The 17512-nt window shown below is 34.3% G+C and overlaps 2 protein-coding genes across 3 annotated transcripts in view; both read right to left on the bottom strand.

Annotated features, from left to right (window-relative positions):
- Nucleotides 1–414: 414 nt before the first annotated feature.
- On the bottom strand, nt 415–5883 carry LOC130050313 (sterile alpha motif domain-containing protein 9-like). Its single transcript, XM_056150024.1, has 2 exons — nt 3310–5883; nt 415–798 (listed from the first exon to the last, which is right to left on the bottom strand). Exons 1-2 carry the CDS (start codon nt 5881–5883, stop codon nt 706–708), a joined length of 2667 nt encoding a protein of 888 aa, XP_056005999.1. The 3' UTR covers nt 415–705.
- The window catches only part of LOC125660309 (uncharacterized), a 50548-nt gene continuing 36371 nt past the window's right edge, over nt 3336–17512 (bottom strand). For both annotated transcript variants that reach the window (XM_056150028.1, XM_056150026.1), the window contains exons 4-7: nt 15916–16290; nt 14305–14361; nt 11150–11522; nt 3336–9313 (exon numbers count right to left, since the gene is read on the bottom strand). In XM_056150028.1, coding sequence (XP_056006003.1) covers nt 9267–9313; nt 11150–11522; nt 14305–14361; nt 15916–16290 — 852 coding nt within the window. In that variant the 3' untranslated portion in view covers nt 3336–9266. The remainder of the gene's footprint in view (nt 9314–11149; nt 11523–14304; nt 14362–15915; nt 16291–17512) is intronic.

Genomic DNA, 17512 nt, shown 5'->3' with positions numbered 1-17512 from the left:
AAGAGATAAATCACCAAAAATAATTTCCACCCTGGAACCATTAAATCCTTACCCCCTAGGATCATAAAATTTACAATTTTGATAAAGGACTACCTACTCTTCCTAAATATCTTTTTAGGTCAATAACATTAAAGATACTTTTTAAATGTTTTACACATATGTACTAAATATATCAAGGTTTGTCCTACCCGGAGACAGAAACTTTACCCCAGAGATCATGAAATTTACAACTTTGGTAGAACGATACATCACTATGCATTTAGTTTTTCTTACATGTGTTTTTGTAGAGAACACGTATTTGAAAACTGGTCAATTTTTGTCCGGCCCCAGGGATGTGAGAGTCTCCAAATTTACAGTTTATGTCCCCTTGTCTTACAAATGCTTCATAACATTTTAAAAGAATTAGAACGATAGTTATCAAGAAGTTTAAAAGGTTAATTGTTATTTGTTAACATGACAGACGACGATGGACACAGACCAGTTCGATAGGTCAGCTCACTTGACTCAGGTGACCTAAATATTAGTACATGAATAATGATCATTTACAGAAAATCACTATGCTGACACTGAGGACATTCTACAAATATGACAGATAAACACATAGTTCTGATGATAGACAATCACAATATAATTGTACAACTATATCCGAACAGGTAGCCTTTTGGTCCATATCTATATCATCCTTAGTGAAGCGGTGTACATGTATCAATCTATTAGAGAAAGATCCATTTCTCCACTCATCATCTCCAGTCGATCTAATGCTTCTTTGATATCATCTTTATCTCTTATAAGCTGTTTCTGCAAATAAATACAAGAGGCCCATAGGTCACAATGCTCACATCAAGCAATCTGGTCCCACTGTTCTTAATTAGAAAATTTTAAGATTGTTTACCCTCTTTATTCTCATCCAAAAAATCTAACCCATATCATGAAACCATGCATCTAAGCCAAATGGGACCACGATTTAACACAACTTGAATCCACAAAACATAGGGATGTCTTATAATGACCTATATTCAAGTATCATATGAAATTTTATCCTTGATTTTAGCCCCACCCTAAACCATTGAGACTTCATCGTACCTCCCCGCCCTCTTCTCCCTTCCTGAGGCCAACATTTGAATAAACTTGAATCTGAACTACCTGAGAATGCTTGCATACTAATATCACTAAACATACTACTCTTGAGAAGATTTTAAAGCATTTGTTTCCTGATATACAGTGTATTCCCATGTAATACTCTCAATCTACCCTTATTGTGACCCCACCCTACCCTTAGAGCCATTGATTTAAATATATTAATCAGAATTACCTGAGGATCCCTGCCTATTAACACGATTAATCAAATTGACCATTCATAAGATGATTTAAAAAAAAAAAAAACAAGATGTGTTTGTGAAACACAAATGCCCCCGATAATGGCCAATTCCGAAGATGGCCAAGGTCACAAGGGCAAATATCTTGGTACCAGTAGAAAGATCTTGTCAAAAGAAATGCTCATGTACAATATGAAAGCTCTAACATTTACCATTTACAAGTTATGACCAATGTAAAAATAATTTAGAGTAGGTCAAATGTCAAGGTCAAAAGGTTCAATACCAACGAAAATATCTTGTAACAAGGAATACTCATGTGAAATATCAAAGCTCTATCACTAATTGTTCAAAGGTTATTAGCAAGGTTAAAGTTTTCAAAAAGTAGGTCAAATTCCAAGGTCAAGGGGTCCAAAATGTTGGTACCCACGGAAAGGTCTTGTCACAAGGAATACTCATGTGAAATATCAAAGCTCTATCACTAATTGTTCAAAGGTTATTAGCAAGGTTAAAGTTTTCAAAAAGTAGGTCAAACTCCAAGGTCAAGGGGTCCAAAATGTTGGTACCCACGCAAAGGTCTTGTCACAAGGAATACTCATGTGAAATATCAAAGCTCTATCACTAATTGTTCAAAGGTTATTAGCAAGGTTAAAGTTTTCAAAAAGTAGGTCAAACTCCAAGGTCAAGGGGTCCAAAATGTTGGTACCCACGCAAAGGTCTTGTCACAAGGAATACTCATGTGAAATATCAAAGCTCTATCACTAATTGTTCAAAGGTTATTAGCAAGGTTAAAGTTTTCAAAAAGTAGGTCAAACTCCAAGGTCAAGGGGTCCAAAATGCTGGTACCCACGCAAAGGTCTTGTCACAAGGAATACTCATGTGAAATATCAAAGCTCTATCACTAACTGTTCAAAGGTTATTAGCAAGGTTAAAGTTTCAGACAGAATGACAGACAGGACAAAAACAATATGCCCCCCCGATCTTTGATCTCAGGGGCATAAAAACTTTTGATAATATGTTCTCATGTAAAGCTGATCCATTATTGTGATTTCATGCAACCTCTTGGCACTACAAATTGAACAAACTTGACTGCACTACACGAATATGCTTGCTTTAATTTTAATATGACTATAAACGTCAGAAACATATCTAAAAGAATTGTCCTAAATTGTGTTTATATTCGAAAACAAAACATTGATACCATATTGTGGTCCTATCCTACACATTGCAGTCAAGATTTTATGAAACTTGAATCTGCACTACCTGAAGATGTTTGTACATAAATTTAACTTATCAAAGCGAGTGGTTTTTGAGAAAAATTTTAAAATATGCTACCATGACCTCATTATTCCATGATCATCTCCCATCTGAAAAGAGTGTGACCAATTTGAATCCCCTTACTTGTAACTCATAGATAAATGTGTTCTTAAAACACTAATGCCCCAAAAGTTGTATATTGATGAAAGACATCACATGCATGATACATATTTACATTTTCAACACTTAGATCCCTTAAAAACAACGAATTAAATATTTTCCACTTATAAAAGCCAAGTGGTAAGTACTCAGTATTTTTATTATCCTTTACAAATGATCCCTCATGGTAATTGATCATGGATTAAACTGATGTTAACATACTAAAAACACTGTCAAATGTCACAATTTGTGAATCAAGAAAAAATTCCAGTTGTAGTATACGCACAGGCGTTGGACGTAAATTTGACCTTAATATCTGACCTTGAAAAACAATCAGCTTAATTCTTTGTTTGATAATTCGAAAAATGTGCACCAAGTTTGATGACCCTAGTCTTAAGGTATAGAGAAGAAAGTTAACAATGACGCAGATGACGGAGAAGTTTACTTGATCATTGGGCGTATGTGAGCTAAAAACCGATTAAAATAAATCACCTGAGTTACTTTACTATGGTAACCTAAAAACAGAATCAAATATCAATTTTAGTACAGTGCATAAAATGTATATAGAATTATTTCAAACCTCTCGCTCTTTCAAGTAGCCTGGTCTTTTCCCCTCTAACCCTCTGATCTTTAAAAGCATATTTTGTAGGTCTTCTTTGCTGCTTTTCATAAATTCTTCTACTTTTGAATTAGTGGTCAATAATAGTTCTCGTTGGCTAAAAGCTCCATGTGATTGTTGTTCATATCGCATTAACTTGACATTATATGCAATAGGTCCTGCAATACTAAATCCTAAGTAAAATGACACTTCCTCTTCTGATTCGTATCCTTTGTTTGTTCCCCTTATTTTACTTATTCTAATTGGTTCACCATGCTTATTTTTAAAAACAATGTATGTACTTGAACCATCACTGCTAGTTGTGGTTGTTCCGCATAAACGCCGGAGTTTTTCTTTCGTTTTAATATGGTCCCATAAAGAATTATCAAACTGAGAGTCAGGATTCTCCCGTACAAAAATTTCCCACCGATGACACAAAGATTTTATTCCTTTACCCTTTGCAAGAAAAAACTGTGGTGTTGGTTGAGAGATATTACGTTCCTCCTTTACATGAGAACTTTTTTGTACATTTGACTTGTACTTCTGTTGCTTGAAATTTCTTTTTAAATATGAAAGTGATCTTTGTAACAGTGAATCATCATAAAATACTTTTCTTTCACCACTAGGCCACAAAAGCATACTAATGAAAAAGTATGCTAAATATACCTTCTCACTGCTTGCAGAGATTATCTTCTGACAGGTTTTAAGTATATCACTTTCGGAATCACGATGTTGACCGCCCATTATTCCCAAAGCAACATTTACACAAATTTCGTTTGCAAGATCATTTGAATCTTTACCTTCAATAGCCATGATATGTTTTTTGATTGTTATTAACTTGTCTGTAATTTGTCTTGCTAGATGTTTGTTCCCACAATTCTTTATATGATTAAAAATGTTCATGTATGAATTTCCTTTTAGTGTCCATAACCTTCCTCTGTGAAATTCATCCCGGCTTCTTTGATCTGCACTTTCTAACTGATGATCAATTTCGTGTTCTCCATATATTTTAGTGAAATTTTCCAACAACCGCTCATGTCCATAGTGGAAACTTCGATAGAATCTGTGTTCCTTCAATTTATTTGAATTGTACCGAAATGCTTCTTCTGGTGCATAAAATGTGGTATTAAAACAAATGTTATCTTCTAAGACTTTAAAACCATTATGACCTTGTTCTTTCATTCCTTTCAATCTTTGATGAAACTTTCTCCATACGTTTGATATTTCCTCTGGAATGAAATCCTTGTCTTTGAGATACTGTACGATATCACTTTCATCCATGGAACATTTAATGTTTTCCACCAAAAACCTTGTTATTTCGTTTATGGTGTAAATAGCATCATGGAATGGGTAGAGTAATTTTTGCGTGCCGGTCTCATCATCCCGTTTTCTTTGGGCGTGAAGAAATACTTCCAAAGACTCTAAAATAAGCTCTAAATTTTCAATTGCATCTTTTGGCTGAAAAAATTTTGAATTTGTCAAATGTCTAAATTTCTCTCGCAGAACAAGGCCATAAGTATGAAGGATATATGATAAAGAGTGTTTTGAAGATAAATCAACAGCTTCTTTGGCCCATCGTATAGCCTCATCATATCGCTTCCATTTTGAATATAACCGAGCTAAAGCTTGTGCTAACATATAATCTTTGAATTTGTTGAAACCTAACTGTAATATTTCAGCAGCTTTTCCAAAATTATCTTCAGATTCACTGATTATCTCCAGAATTAAAGGACTAAATTGTGTGGTTTTCTCATCATCATACTCTTCCTTCTTCCTCCGCTTTAGCATTTCCAAAGTAAAATCTACCAGAAAATTTCTTCCATATGATGTACTTTGAAGTAAAGAACAATTGAGAAATTCCTTGGCAATGTCGGCCAGTTGTGCTTTTTCACGTTTCATGATTTCTATTATAAGTATTTTGCCAAGGCTTGGGTGTGCTATTCGAACTTGTCGTCCACTAGATTGCTCTTTTTCTTCTATGATTAATAAAATTCTCAGAGGGCTTGACAAACGATCTTCCCAGAAACACACCTTACTTCCCATTAACTCATCACAACATTCCAGCGGAACAAACACTTTCACTTCTCGTCTTGTTAAAGGCGCATATGTTGCCAGAAAAGAAACATATTTCATTAACTTGTATTCATTAGAGGAGTGATCAATGGTAGAAATTAAGTGTTCGATAGTGTTTTTGATGTACTCAGGATTAAACTCGGATCGCATTATCATGAATGATATTAAATGTTTGGGATTATAGTCATCTAGTTCTCTTCCAGTTTGCTCTAACTCATCAAATTTCTCTGCAAACCATGTCTTTTCCTTATGGCTAAGTTCCTGTCTAAGAAAGAATACATTCTGACTTTCATAATCATAATCAGTTAATTTTTCCTCCCTCTGACATATCATCAGAAGACAACCCATGCCTTTATTCAAACCGCGCTTTCTAAATTCTAAGTTAAGAAGTCTTGTAAAATCAGTTAATGAAAGTTCAGTTTGAATGTCATCCAATAAGAGGACAACAGGCTGTGGTAGTGATTCATCTGTGTTATTTTCCATGTACTGCCATAGTGAATATATATGCGAAATGGTCGTTTCTGATATTTTTTGAATCACACAGCATCTGTACTTGCGTCGGAAATGCCACAAAAGTTTATGTCCGAGGGTTGTTGCCCCTGCTCCTGGTTCATGTGCAATAGTAAATGTGACTATTTTTCGTGTTTCTTCTTTTGCATGAAGTAGCAGATCTTGAGCTCTTTCTTGTAAATGATGGAATTTATGTCTTTCACAGACATGGTTTTCAAAATAGAAATTCCACCATGTCACATGTTTGCCTTTGTAAAATTGTAATTCTTGTTCTCGAGCAAATTGTTTCCGATCTTTAATGTTTTTGAATTTTTTGTTCTCACACTGATTGGCACTCAATATACTTTAGTTATCTAAACTATCTATAAATCTTTCATTAACATGCACAAGTGCCCCTGACGAACATGGCAACATACAATTCATCTTTTCATCATATCCCGTCAATGATGTTATTGTACTGTTTATGTGCTCCCATGGCATCCCTATGATTGATACTTTTTCCAGTTGTTCCTTATCTCCTTTAGATTCTTGTTGTATTATATCAGTAAAATCATCAAAACTTCGTTGATGTTCTGCAATGATAACAAGTGGTCCCCAACCAAAATTTCTTGTTATTTCATTAAATGTATCAATCAATCCATCATAGTCATTTGAAAAAAGGAGAACTAATATCACTGCTCTTCCTTTAGGAATTACAAAGTTTTGATTGAAAAATGAGACAGCATCACAAACACCAGCCGAATAAGATACATGCCAACCAGATCTGCTCAAGTGTGGTTTCTCTTCGAAGTAATCACTTCGTCCATTGGCAAATATCCACACTGTCTTGACATCATATGGTAAGCCTAACTTGTTAGCTAGTTCTTGTAAGTTTCCAGCATTTTCATTGAACAAACGTTCTGTTTGTAGAGTAGATCTTTCAGGATTTCGGTACATGTTACAAAGGCCATTTTTATCAGACATCTCATCAAAATCAAACACAGCAGTGAATTGAATTCGTTTGATAAAAGAGATACTTTCTGTCCATTTCTCATTCATTTTCTGTTCGTCCATGGGTTTTCCTAACACAAGGATTGGCCATAATCGTTTATCAAAGTTATACGTCCCTCTTGTTAGAAGTCGCTCCAATTTTGAGGCCAACGGTTCCATTTTTGGCAAATTTTCATTTTTTTTGTTGGTTTTCAAATAACTTTCTCTCTTTCACATTTTCTAGTAATTCTGCTTTGATAAAAAAGTTGTTCTCGTTCATTTATAAGACGCTCTGTTGATGACCCGCTTCTCAAATAAAGCAAATGTTTATTTTCTATTGATTTGTTGGATAAATTTTTGATGTTCTTCAAATTTACTTTAAAATGATATTCTCTGCATCTATAGGATGATGGTTCTACATCTACTTCCATCACATAACGACAAATCTGTTCACCAGTTATTACTACTTTTACAAATATTGGGTTGGATACACATTTTTTAACAATAGCCACATTCTCGCTCATAAAGCATCTTGATATTCCATCTAGCAGTGCATCTGTATATTTTGATCTAGTATCATATCCAATCTCACTAATTTCAAAACCAACAATTTCACCATGTTTGTACTCTTCATCGTCAATGTTCTGAACAGAATCTGCTACTCCAAAATAAATGGTTCCATTTTTTCGTGCATTGAGACAACCACAAGCAAATCTTAAGACTTCCTTTTGAAATTTAATGAGTCTTGCTTCCTTTGTTTTATTTACACAAGAGAAAAACGATTTAAATTCTATACACCTTGTTGATAACGTTCCATCATTCTCTGGTTGGTGGAAAATTTTTCCTGCATGATACACTACATATTCAGAATTTTTCTTGAAATCTCTTGGAATCTGAATACAAACTTCTTGTCCTGTTCCTAATGATTTCTTTACATGCTTTTTCGCAACAGTTTTTGATGAAGATTGTTGATTTTCCTCATTTCCCCTTTGATTCAAAATTGGGTCCTCAGTTTCCCTTTGATACAAAATAGGGTTCTCATTTTCCCTTTGGTATAAATTAGGGTTACTTTCAACAATTCTATGACCTGAATGATGAAAGTCCTTCATTCTATCATCTGGCATTCTGGTTTCCGGTACTTTTTCAACAGTATTACTAATATTTACTGGAAATTCCTCACTGCTTAGATGAACTAATTTACTATTGCTAACTGAAGACCGTTGTTCACTGCATGTTGTTGGTACAGTTTCTTTAATAAACCCATCTGAATAGTCTTCTGGATTGAAAATATAGTATTCTTCTGAAGAATGAAAGGAAAATGGAAAACTACTTGGTTTTTTTGGATGTTTTGATAAAGGTGTCATGAATCCTCCACACTGCTTTTGTAGAAGACTTCTACTAACCAAAAGAATAGCGGTCTCAAATTTTAATATAGCAGAAAGTTCCTTATCCATAACAAATGCAAGTTTACATTGCGCTGGGAGCTGTACTTTTTTTTTCTTGTTATAATTATACACGCCTGATTGTCTACTCTCTGTAAACATATCCCTTTTGCTTGGTGGAAGTAGATTTAGCCATTGGTCCATATTTTTGCCAATTTGTTTCCAAAGACCACTTTGTTGTTGCTTTTCTGTGAATTCATCTTCACAACTTAATAAAAAGAAAACAAAATTTTTCTCGAGTTCATTCACATTTGTCCATCCTCCATGGAGGATACGTAATTTGCATGGCTTGCAATTGCTTTCCTGCACTTTGTTTAATCGAAGTAAACAGCACAGAGTACGTTCATAATCACTTTTGGTAGAATCGTCGGCGAAAGCATCTGGAACAGGGTAATCCATTGCTTCACTAACTTGTTCAGCAGTACAGTTTTCTTCCTGAACTGGTTTTAATAGTAAATTTTCTTCTTCTGTCAACTCTTCTGAACAAGTAGTTTTCAACTGAGTTGCTTTTTGCCCACCATGTGGAATACTAAATTCTTCATTGCGTTTTAAAATAATTTTTTTGAAGTACATTCCTTTTATATTTAAATCTCTGAAGTCGTATTGAAACTGTTTTTCATCAATGTAACTGAAAAACACATACCCATCGATGTGTCTGTCGACAATACACTGACATAAATGACTGATAGTTTGATCATTCACTGTCAGAATTCTCTTAATGAATCCTGAAATTTCCTCTGCTGTATAATTCATTAATGGATTTGAAATTCCTTCATTGATTTTATCCCTAAAACCTAAGATTTTTCTTGCAAGTCCAACTGGTAGTTCTGTATCTAATATAAAGGACTCTATGTCGCCTATATCATAAGAAAATAATGTTTGTCCATCCAAATCAGTAAGAATACTAAACTTTTCCAACACCACATCATTTATACCAACTTCTTTCTATAACCACTGCTCAACATCTCTTTCTGAGCTACCTGTAGTCACACCTGAAACAAAACATTAAAACACTTGATACAAATAAAACAAGATGTGTTTGTAAAACAGTGATGGTTCCCATATGGCAGCAAAGATGGCGATATTTAAAATTTTTCAAAAGTAAATCAAACCAAAAGGTCAAGGTCATGAGATAAAAAAAACGTTGGTACCAAAAGAAAGGTCTTGTCACAAGGAATACTCATGTCAAATATGAAAACCCTATCATCATCCATTAAAATGTTATGGCCAAGATCATCCATTCAAATGTTATGACCCAAGATTAAAGTTTTTTGCAAACAGCGGACAAAAAACTATATGCCCCAAATCTCTGATTGTAACAAGTATCACTACTTCCATGGGCTATGAAATCTAGAAAAAATTTCCTGTTCTTACTTATTTTCAGCAACAGTATATTTAAAACAAGATGCATTCTTAAAACTTCACTGCCCTCAAAAGTGCATACACTGATTTTCGAAAGGCTTTAAACAAGAGGCCCATGGACCACATCGCTCAACCGAGTCACCTTGGCCCATATCTGAAGACGTTCCAGACATATTTGCATGTAAAACCTTAGTCCCTATTATGGCCCCCAACTACCCCTTGAGGCCACGATTTTTTGCACACTTGAATATACACATCAGAAAACTTTCATGTAAATGTCAACTTCTTTGGGCCAATGGTTCTTGAGAAGAAGATTTTCCCTACGGGGGGGGGGGGGGGGGGGGGGGGGGGGCATGATTTGAACAAACTTGAATCTGCACTATGTCAGAAAGTTTTCTTGTAAATATCAGCTTTTCTGACTCAGTGGTTATTGAGAAGAGGATTTTTCCTAAATATTTGTATGTAAAACTTTGATCCCCTATTGTGGCCCCATCCAACCCCTGGGGCCCATTATTGCAACAAACTTGAATCTGCATTATGTCAGGAAGCTTTCATGTAAATCTCAGCTTTTCTGGCTTAGTGGTTCTTGAGAAGAAGATTTTTAAAGTTTTTCCCTATATATTTGTATGTAAAACTTTGATCCACCCCTTGTGGCCCCATCCAACCCCCGGGGCCCATTATTGCAACAAACTTGAATCTGCATTATGTCAGGAAGCTTTCATGTAAATCTCAGCTTTTCTGGCTTAGTGGTTCTTGAGAAGAAGATTTTTAAAGTTTTTCCCTATATATATGTATGTAAAACTTTGATCCACCCCTTGTGGCCCCATCCTACTCCCGGGGGCCACGATTTGAACAAACTTGAATCTGCACTATGTCAGAAACTTTTCATGTAAAAATCAGCTTTTGTGGCTCAGTGGATCTTGAGAAGAAGATTTTTAAAGATTTTTCCTATTTATTTGTATGTAAAACTTTGATCCCCTATTGTGGCCCCCATCCAACCACCGGGGCCCATGAGTTGAACAAACTTGAATCTGCAATATGTCAGGAAGCTTTCAGGTAAATTTCAGCTCTTCTGGCCTAGTGATTATAAGTATAATATATATATATATATATATATATATATATATATATATATATATTCTTTTAAAGAAAAAATTATACTAGTCCGAGATCGGGCTAGTGCAGAAAAAATGCTACAAGTATGACAGAAATTTTACTAGAAATCGGGCGTCGGTCTAGTATTTTTCGCCCAGAATGGTTCATACTAGACTTCATTCATTTTCTTACTTAGATTTGCGGAAGACCCAAAGAAATAATTTATAATACCTCAATTTGAAACATTGAATTAATAAAATGACATTCTTTTTCTTACAGGAGATAATTTGTAAATGTAATATGTATGTTGGAACTAAGTGATTTCATTACATTTTTATGTTAAAAATCTTTTTACTTCTGGATTGGCTTACCAGTCAAGGGTTCTTGCATTCCACCTCTACCCTTAATTGAGACAAAAATGTTATCGTATGGCTGAAAGTTGATTGAACTAGCTGTCCTTTGCATATCCTTTCCCTTGTACATCAGTAACTTTAATTTAGCTGGAATTCCAAATTCTGTCCTTATTTTTTCTTTCAAGTTAAATAAGGAATTTTGTTTTGAATCAATCTCCATAACAGTCATTTTTTGTCTATACCACAGACAAAGTGGAATTTCATGGTAATGAATGTGCTTTTGTTGGTCTTCACAAAGACACTGAGCAGTTTCTGGGTTTTTTAATTCCTTTGAACAATTTCCTTTAGAATCCTCTATATTACGTCCAATTTCAACTGCAGTTGTCTTCCCCTGTAAAGATATCAAACTTCAATTGATCACTGTTCGTTATTTTTGCCTTTCATGGATTACTTTATAGTGTTACCGTTGTTTTTATCATTAATAAACCTAATATCTTTCATTCTATTTCATTTCTTGGTGAAAACAATGCAATCACCATCTAACATATCTTTAAAGCAGGCCTAATAAATATGATATGCAAGTGACCCTTCTATCACATCAAGAAATTGATTTTAAAGGCAAATGTCTATTAATTTTGTGTGATTGATTGATTGATTGATACACACTTTACAATTTTTCAGTTATATGGTGGCGCCCAGTATTTTATTGGTGGAAGAGAGAACCTAGATACAATGTACCTGGGAAGAGACCACTGACCTCCCGAAAGTAAACTGGGAAACTTTCTCACTTACCGACGCGAGTGGGATTCAAACTCCCGCCGACCAGAGGTGAGAGGTCGTGTGATTTTGAGCCCAATGCTCTAACCACTCGGCCACAGAAGACCCTAACTTTGTGTGCATTATGTATATGGGTGTGTGGGTTTCCACAATTGGAAAATAAGGTAAGTTGCAAAATATTCTTACTAGTTATGCTTTGCAATTTTACATTATATCCAAAGGCATAAATTTAGTAGAAGGTTAATTATTATTCTACATGGTTATATCAATTACAAGTTGTGAAACGTTTTTTGAAAGAAAATTTTCATTTGTGATGTTAAAAATTAAAAATCAAGGTATGCACCCAGGGGTGCATGAGCCGAGTTGCATGGGATACATTGTAAAGTCAGGAATGATGTGGCATATTTATAATTGTGAAGAACTAATTTCAGTTTTAAACTTTTCGAGTTACTGTCCAGAAACCATATTTGTCTGAAGTTTTGAATCTATTTTCGGTCACTGTGACCTTGACCTTTGACCTTTTTCTTTAAAATCAATAGGGGCCTTGCTTTGCTGATATCCAACAATATATCCAAGTTTCATTTGATTCAAATTAAAAAAATTTCGAGTTATCCTTCGGAAACCAAAATTTATTGGTATTTTAAATCTATTTTCGGTCACTGTGACCTTGACCTTTGACCTATTTTCTCCAAAATCAATAGGGGTCTTCCTTACCTGGTACCCAACAATATATCAATGTTTCATTTGATTAGATTGTAAACTTTTTAAGTTACATGCATCATCCAGAAACCAATTGTTGACGCCCAACCGCCAGCCCGCATCACCAAACCAATAGCCGAGTTCAACTTCATTGCAACTCGGCTAAAAATATAGCTCATTTAATGTTGACAACCAAAATTTGGACTGTCTGAATGTAAGGATAAGAGCAATATCTTAGCTTTGAATTTGTGGTATGTAAACAAAGACTCAAGTCTTTTTATGTAAACAAACCAACCAGTGAAACGTTAATTTTGTAATTCAAAGCAACTGTATTTTGTACAATACGCCAGTTTCGAGATACGAAATCTTTTGTATAGGAGGTGCATTTAGTGGAACTTTGAATGCCTAAGTGGGACAGAGTGGATATACAGCCAACGAGGAAGACGATGAAATGAATTAAAAGTGGCTTCTCTTTAAATATGTAAATGTGGGAAATACTAAATACTATCGAAAGAAATGGTTTACCGAAATGAAAACATACAAACAATATCATATTTGCAAGAAATATCTTGGATATGGTACTTATGACGAACGAAATAACGTGATAGGATAAGAATTCTATCTATTTAATTACTTCCTAAATACTTATCACTTACTTAGTTTGTGTATCAGTCAAATTCGGGTTATCAAACAGCGTATGAGAAACTTACTGAGTACATTCACTTACATTGTGATGAATATCTGTCTCACTCCCGCATGTGAACAAATTCTTTAGCGCCTTACTATGTACGAGAGTTCTCCAAAGGGAAATAACTCGGACGTATCTCGAAACCGGCGTATTACAAATTTTAACTTTTAAATGACACATTTTACCTAAAGGATACTTGAGATGTGATATATATAATAAACTTGGATCAACATCCATTTATTTTGAAAACTCGTAAACAATAACACACCTTAATCTTTGTATCCAAAACAAATAATAAACTCTCTATAATGAGCTTCCGTCATGATGAATAACCTTAATAATTTTTTGTGAAACCTTCTAAAACATATTAGACTGTAGATTTTGATTATTTAAAGTGAAATACAAAGTTTGGAGGAAAATCGTAAATCAGTCCCTTTAAAGCTTTGGGCAATTTTAAATTACCAACATATTCTATGATTTCATATAGTAAGCAATACACTCTAAAGGCTCATTTGATACTTAAAAGTAATTTTCACATGAGAGTTAATTAGTAGTAAATTTTTACCAATGAAAGGTGAGCATGAAGACAATGAACAATGATTAATCTCACAACTCCTATAAGCATTGCAAAACAGGGAATTGGGGGAAAATGGACCCCTGGACACACCAGAGGTGGGATCAGGTGCCTAGGAGGAGTAAGCATCCCAAGTCAAGTGGTCACACCGACTGTGAGCTCTTTATCTTGATAAATGTAAACAGTTATCCGTAGTCAGAATCAGTGTGCCAAGAATGGCTTAACAATCAGTATGAAACATGTTGAACTTCTGAAGAAAAAACAGGATCAATGTTTTTCAATACAAAACTGCAAATAAAATTAACAAGCCACACATTAAATAAAATTTTGGTGTAAATGAGTCCCCTTAAAACATTTCCCTTGTGAGTAACCATCAAAAATAGCAATATTCATGTTGAGCATATAATTTTCAAAATTGTGTAATGTTTGAAATACCTGAACACACATTTGTACCTCTGCCTCCACTTTCTTGAGAAATATGTTGAACTCGTCCTTTAATATGCAACAAGAAAATGTCAGTTATTTGAACTAAAAAAAAGAAATCTTTTTCTATTTTCAGAACAAGAGATCTATGCACTATTATGTTCATACTTGTTTCCTTGCTCACATAGTCAGATAAAAACTGTAAGTACAAGAGCTACACTTATGCTGAAAACAACATATTCAGTAATGCAACAAAAGTACGTCAAACGGTACATCATCTCCTGAAGATGTACCAATGTACTAAGTTTGATGTCTGTCAAGCAAAGGGTTCTCAAGATATTGAGCGGACAGTATATTATTATGTCCCGTTTGACCTTTGACCATGTGACCTCAAAATCAATAGGGATCATCTTCTCCTGTAGATGTACCAGTGAACCAAGTTTGATGTCTGTCAAGCAAAGGGATCTCAAGATATTGAGCGGACAGTATATTCCTATGTCCAGAGTAGACTGACCCTTGACCTTTTGACCTGAAAAACAATAGGGATCCTCTTCAACTCATAACTAACCCACATATGAAATATCATTATGATCAAGTGAATGGTTCTCAAGATATTGAGCAGACAACATGTGGTCTACCGACCGACCAACATACCAACCGACTAACAGGTGCAGAACAATATGACCCTCTTCTTTGAAGGGGGGCATAAAAAACAATCGCAGTCAATGGGGCCTTAATTCACGCAAAAAGGTCCTACATCGGTTAATTGCACCACGGTAGATATGATCCTTTTGATGTTAAATTTAGGACATACGTTACAACAACAATTTTCGGGGACTTGAGGGCTGTTTTGACATTTTCACTGTCACAGCAGTGGTGCGTATGCCCATGAAAATTTCATTGTGATAATGAATCTGCAATTCACAAATCTGAAAATGTTCAATTTGTCCATGGGCACAACTGCCATCATGCTCTTTGAAAAGCTAATGCTGTCAAAATTTACTACAATGTGAGAAAACGGTGTTATTTGCTAAATAGATCTAATTTAAAGAAAAGTATACAGTAAAATTCAGAAACTTCATGATTTGGAGATATTTGAGTGCATATATAGACAAAAATATGACCACAAATTGATAACTTTTCCCCCGGCATTTTGAATCTTGCTATGGGTCGATTCCTCGAGCAAATCCATATCATCCTGATCACAATATACTGGTATATATATTTTTCATTTCGAAACAAGAAACACTGATGCCTCACATATGGCAGCAAAGTAAGTATGCTTCCCTAAGGAAAGTCTTGTCACAAGGTATTCCATGTGATATATGAAAGATTCAAAAGTTATAACCAAGGTTATAAAGTTTTTCAAAAATAGGTCAAACTCCAAGGTAAAGGTTGCAAGGTCAAAAAGTTTGGTACAAAAAGAAAGGAACACACAGCCATGTAAAATATAAAAGTCCTATCACCATCTATTCAAAAGTTAAGCTTAAGCTAGGCCAAGGTTTTTACACATAAACATACATACAGACAGACCAAGCACTACATGCCCCCAATTACAGATGCATAGAAATTTTAGAAATGTTGTGCATGACCATAAACTACAGCATGAAAAGTCTGACTTACCAATGTCAATGAGCTGTATTTATCAAAATCATGGTTTGAGACAACATTGGGTTTTTTCCTCTTCTTTTTCTTTCTGTTGTCTTTGACTTGCTGAACTTTCAAAATTGAGTTCATATTTTTCCATCGAAGTTTTGACATTGGAAATTTGTCTTTTGGTCTCTTTTTTCTTATTTTTGCTTCATGATGAGGAATATCCATCCAAAATGAGCTTGCTTTCTTCCTATATGACTGATAAGGCAGGTGACAGTTAATTTTGACATTTTCAATTTGTCCATTATTCTCAACATGTACCATATCAGATTTCCAGTCTAACTCTTTCCCCTTAAATCCAGACAAATCTTTCACTTGCAATTCTGTTCCATTAATTCTCCAAATCTTCAATTAAAAAATTAACTAAATTAGCATGTTATCATGATACTTTAAACAACAAAATATAATTTGCATCATAATTGCATGAAAAATGGCAGAGTTGCAAACTCTATAAGGTAACAGCATGAAAAGGGAAAGTTCTGCACACTAAACAAGAACCATAGCTTGACTGGTCAAGATTTCATAAGATGAAGCACACTGATAGAGTATAATTGTTTTAGTAACAAAGAGTCCCATGGACCAAATCATGGATCTGAGTTACCTTGGCCTTGCTATTAACTTTAAGGTCAAGTTCAATCACAAGGTCAATTAAACGTCTTGAAAATAAGGCCTTGCCATAAAGAGCCTATGTATATAAAATATGACTCTATTTTCAGTTCACCATGATGATGCAAGAGGTTAGACCTTGACTGAGTTGCTTCTAAATAGTAATTGACATATTGTATCAAACTTTTCCCTGAAAATCACAAGTGATGTGGCTTAAATTGTGACAGTAACTCTGAAATTACGTAAACTGTTTCATTGATTGATTTTTTTTCAATAACAATTAAGAGTTATACGATCAGATTAGGGTGCAACGATACGCTTGCTTCATGATATGATATATATCATAATACAGACTAATGATGATACCATATGTATCACGATAATTCAATGATGCTATGAATAATAATAATTGACCCCCACAAAAAAATTGTTCTTGTGTTCTTGAACTATACTCAAACTTCTTGAACGGTTCCAGAACTGTTCAACAATCTTTTCAAGAACTTTTATCATCACTTAGGAACCTATAAAGAACTGTTCACAAACTCCAAAATTTTAAAAATAATATTGAACTGTTTTTGAACAAATAAAGAATAGTTTGAGAATTAAATTGTTCTTAAGTAATTCTTTAAAATAAAGGAACTGTGGTGTGATGCTGAACAATGGATTTTGGAACAGTTTCATATCCCTGTAAATTTTGACAAGCTTACTGTACTAATTATTTGGTAAATACTATAGCTGTAATAGACATGTATAAATTTCAAAATTAAAAGAAATGTTTCATTGTAAATGTTTGGTAAACATATCAGAAGAATAACAAGTTTTCTGTCATATTTTAACTTTATATGCATGTACCCTCTACCCTTTAATCTATTGTGACCTACATTTTGATTGGTTAATTTGAATTTTGAATTTCGAAATTCAAATCTCGTATTCTGAATTTCTGATCTTGTATTTTGAATTT

The sequence above is a fragment of the Ostrea edulis genome, chromosome 9 (assembly GCF_947568905.1).
Source record: "Ostrea edulis chromosome 9, xbOstEdul1.1, whole genome shotgun sequence".
NCBI lineage: Eukaryota > Metazoa > Mollusca > Bivalvia > Ostreida > Ostreidae > Ostrea > Ostrea edulis.
Note: the sequence above shows the minus strand (reverse complement) of the source record. Positions and strands in the feature narration are given on the sequence as shown.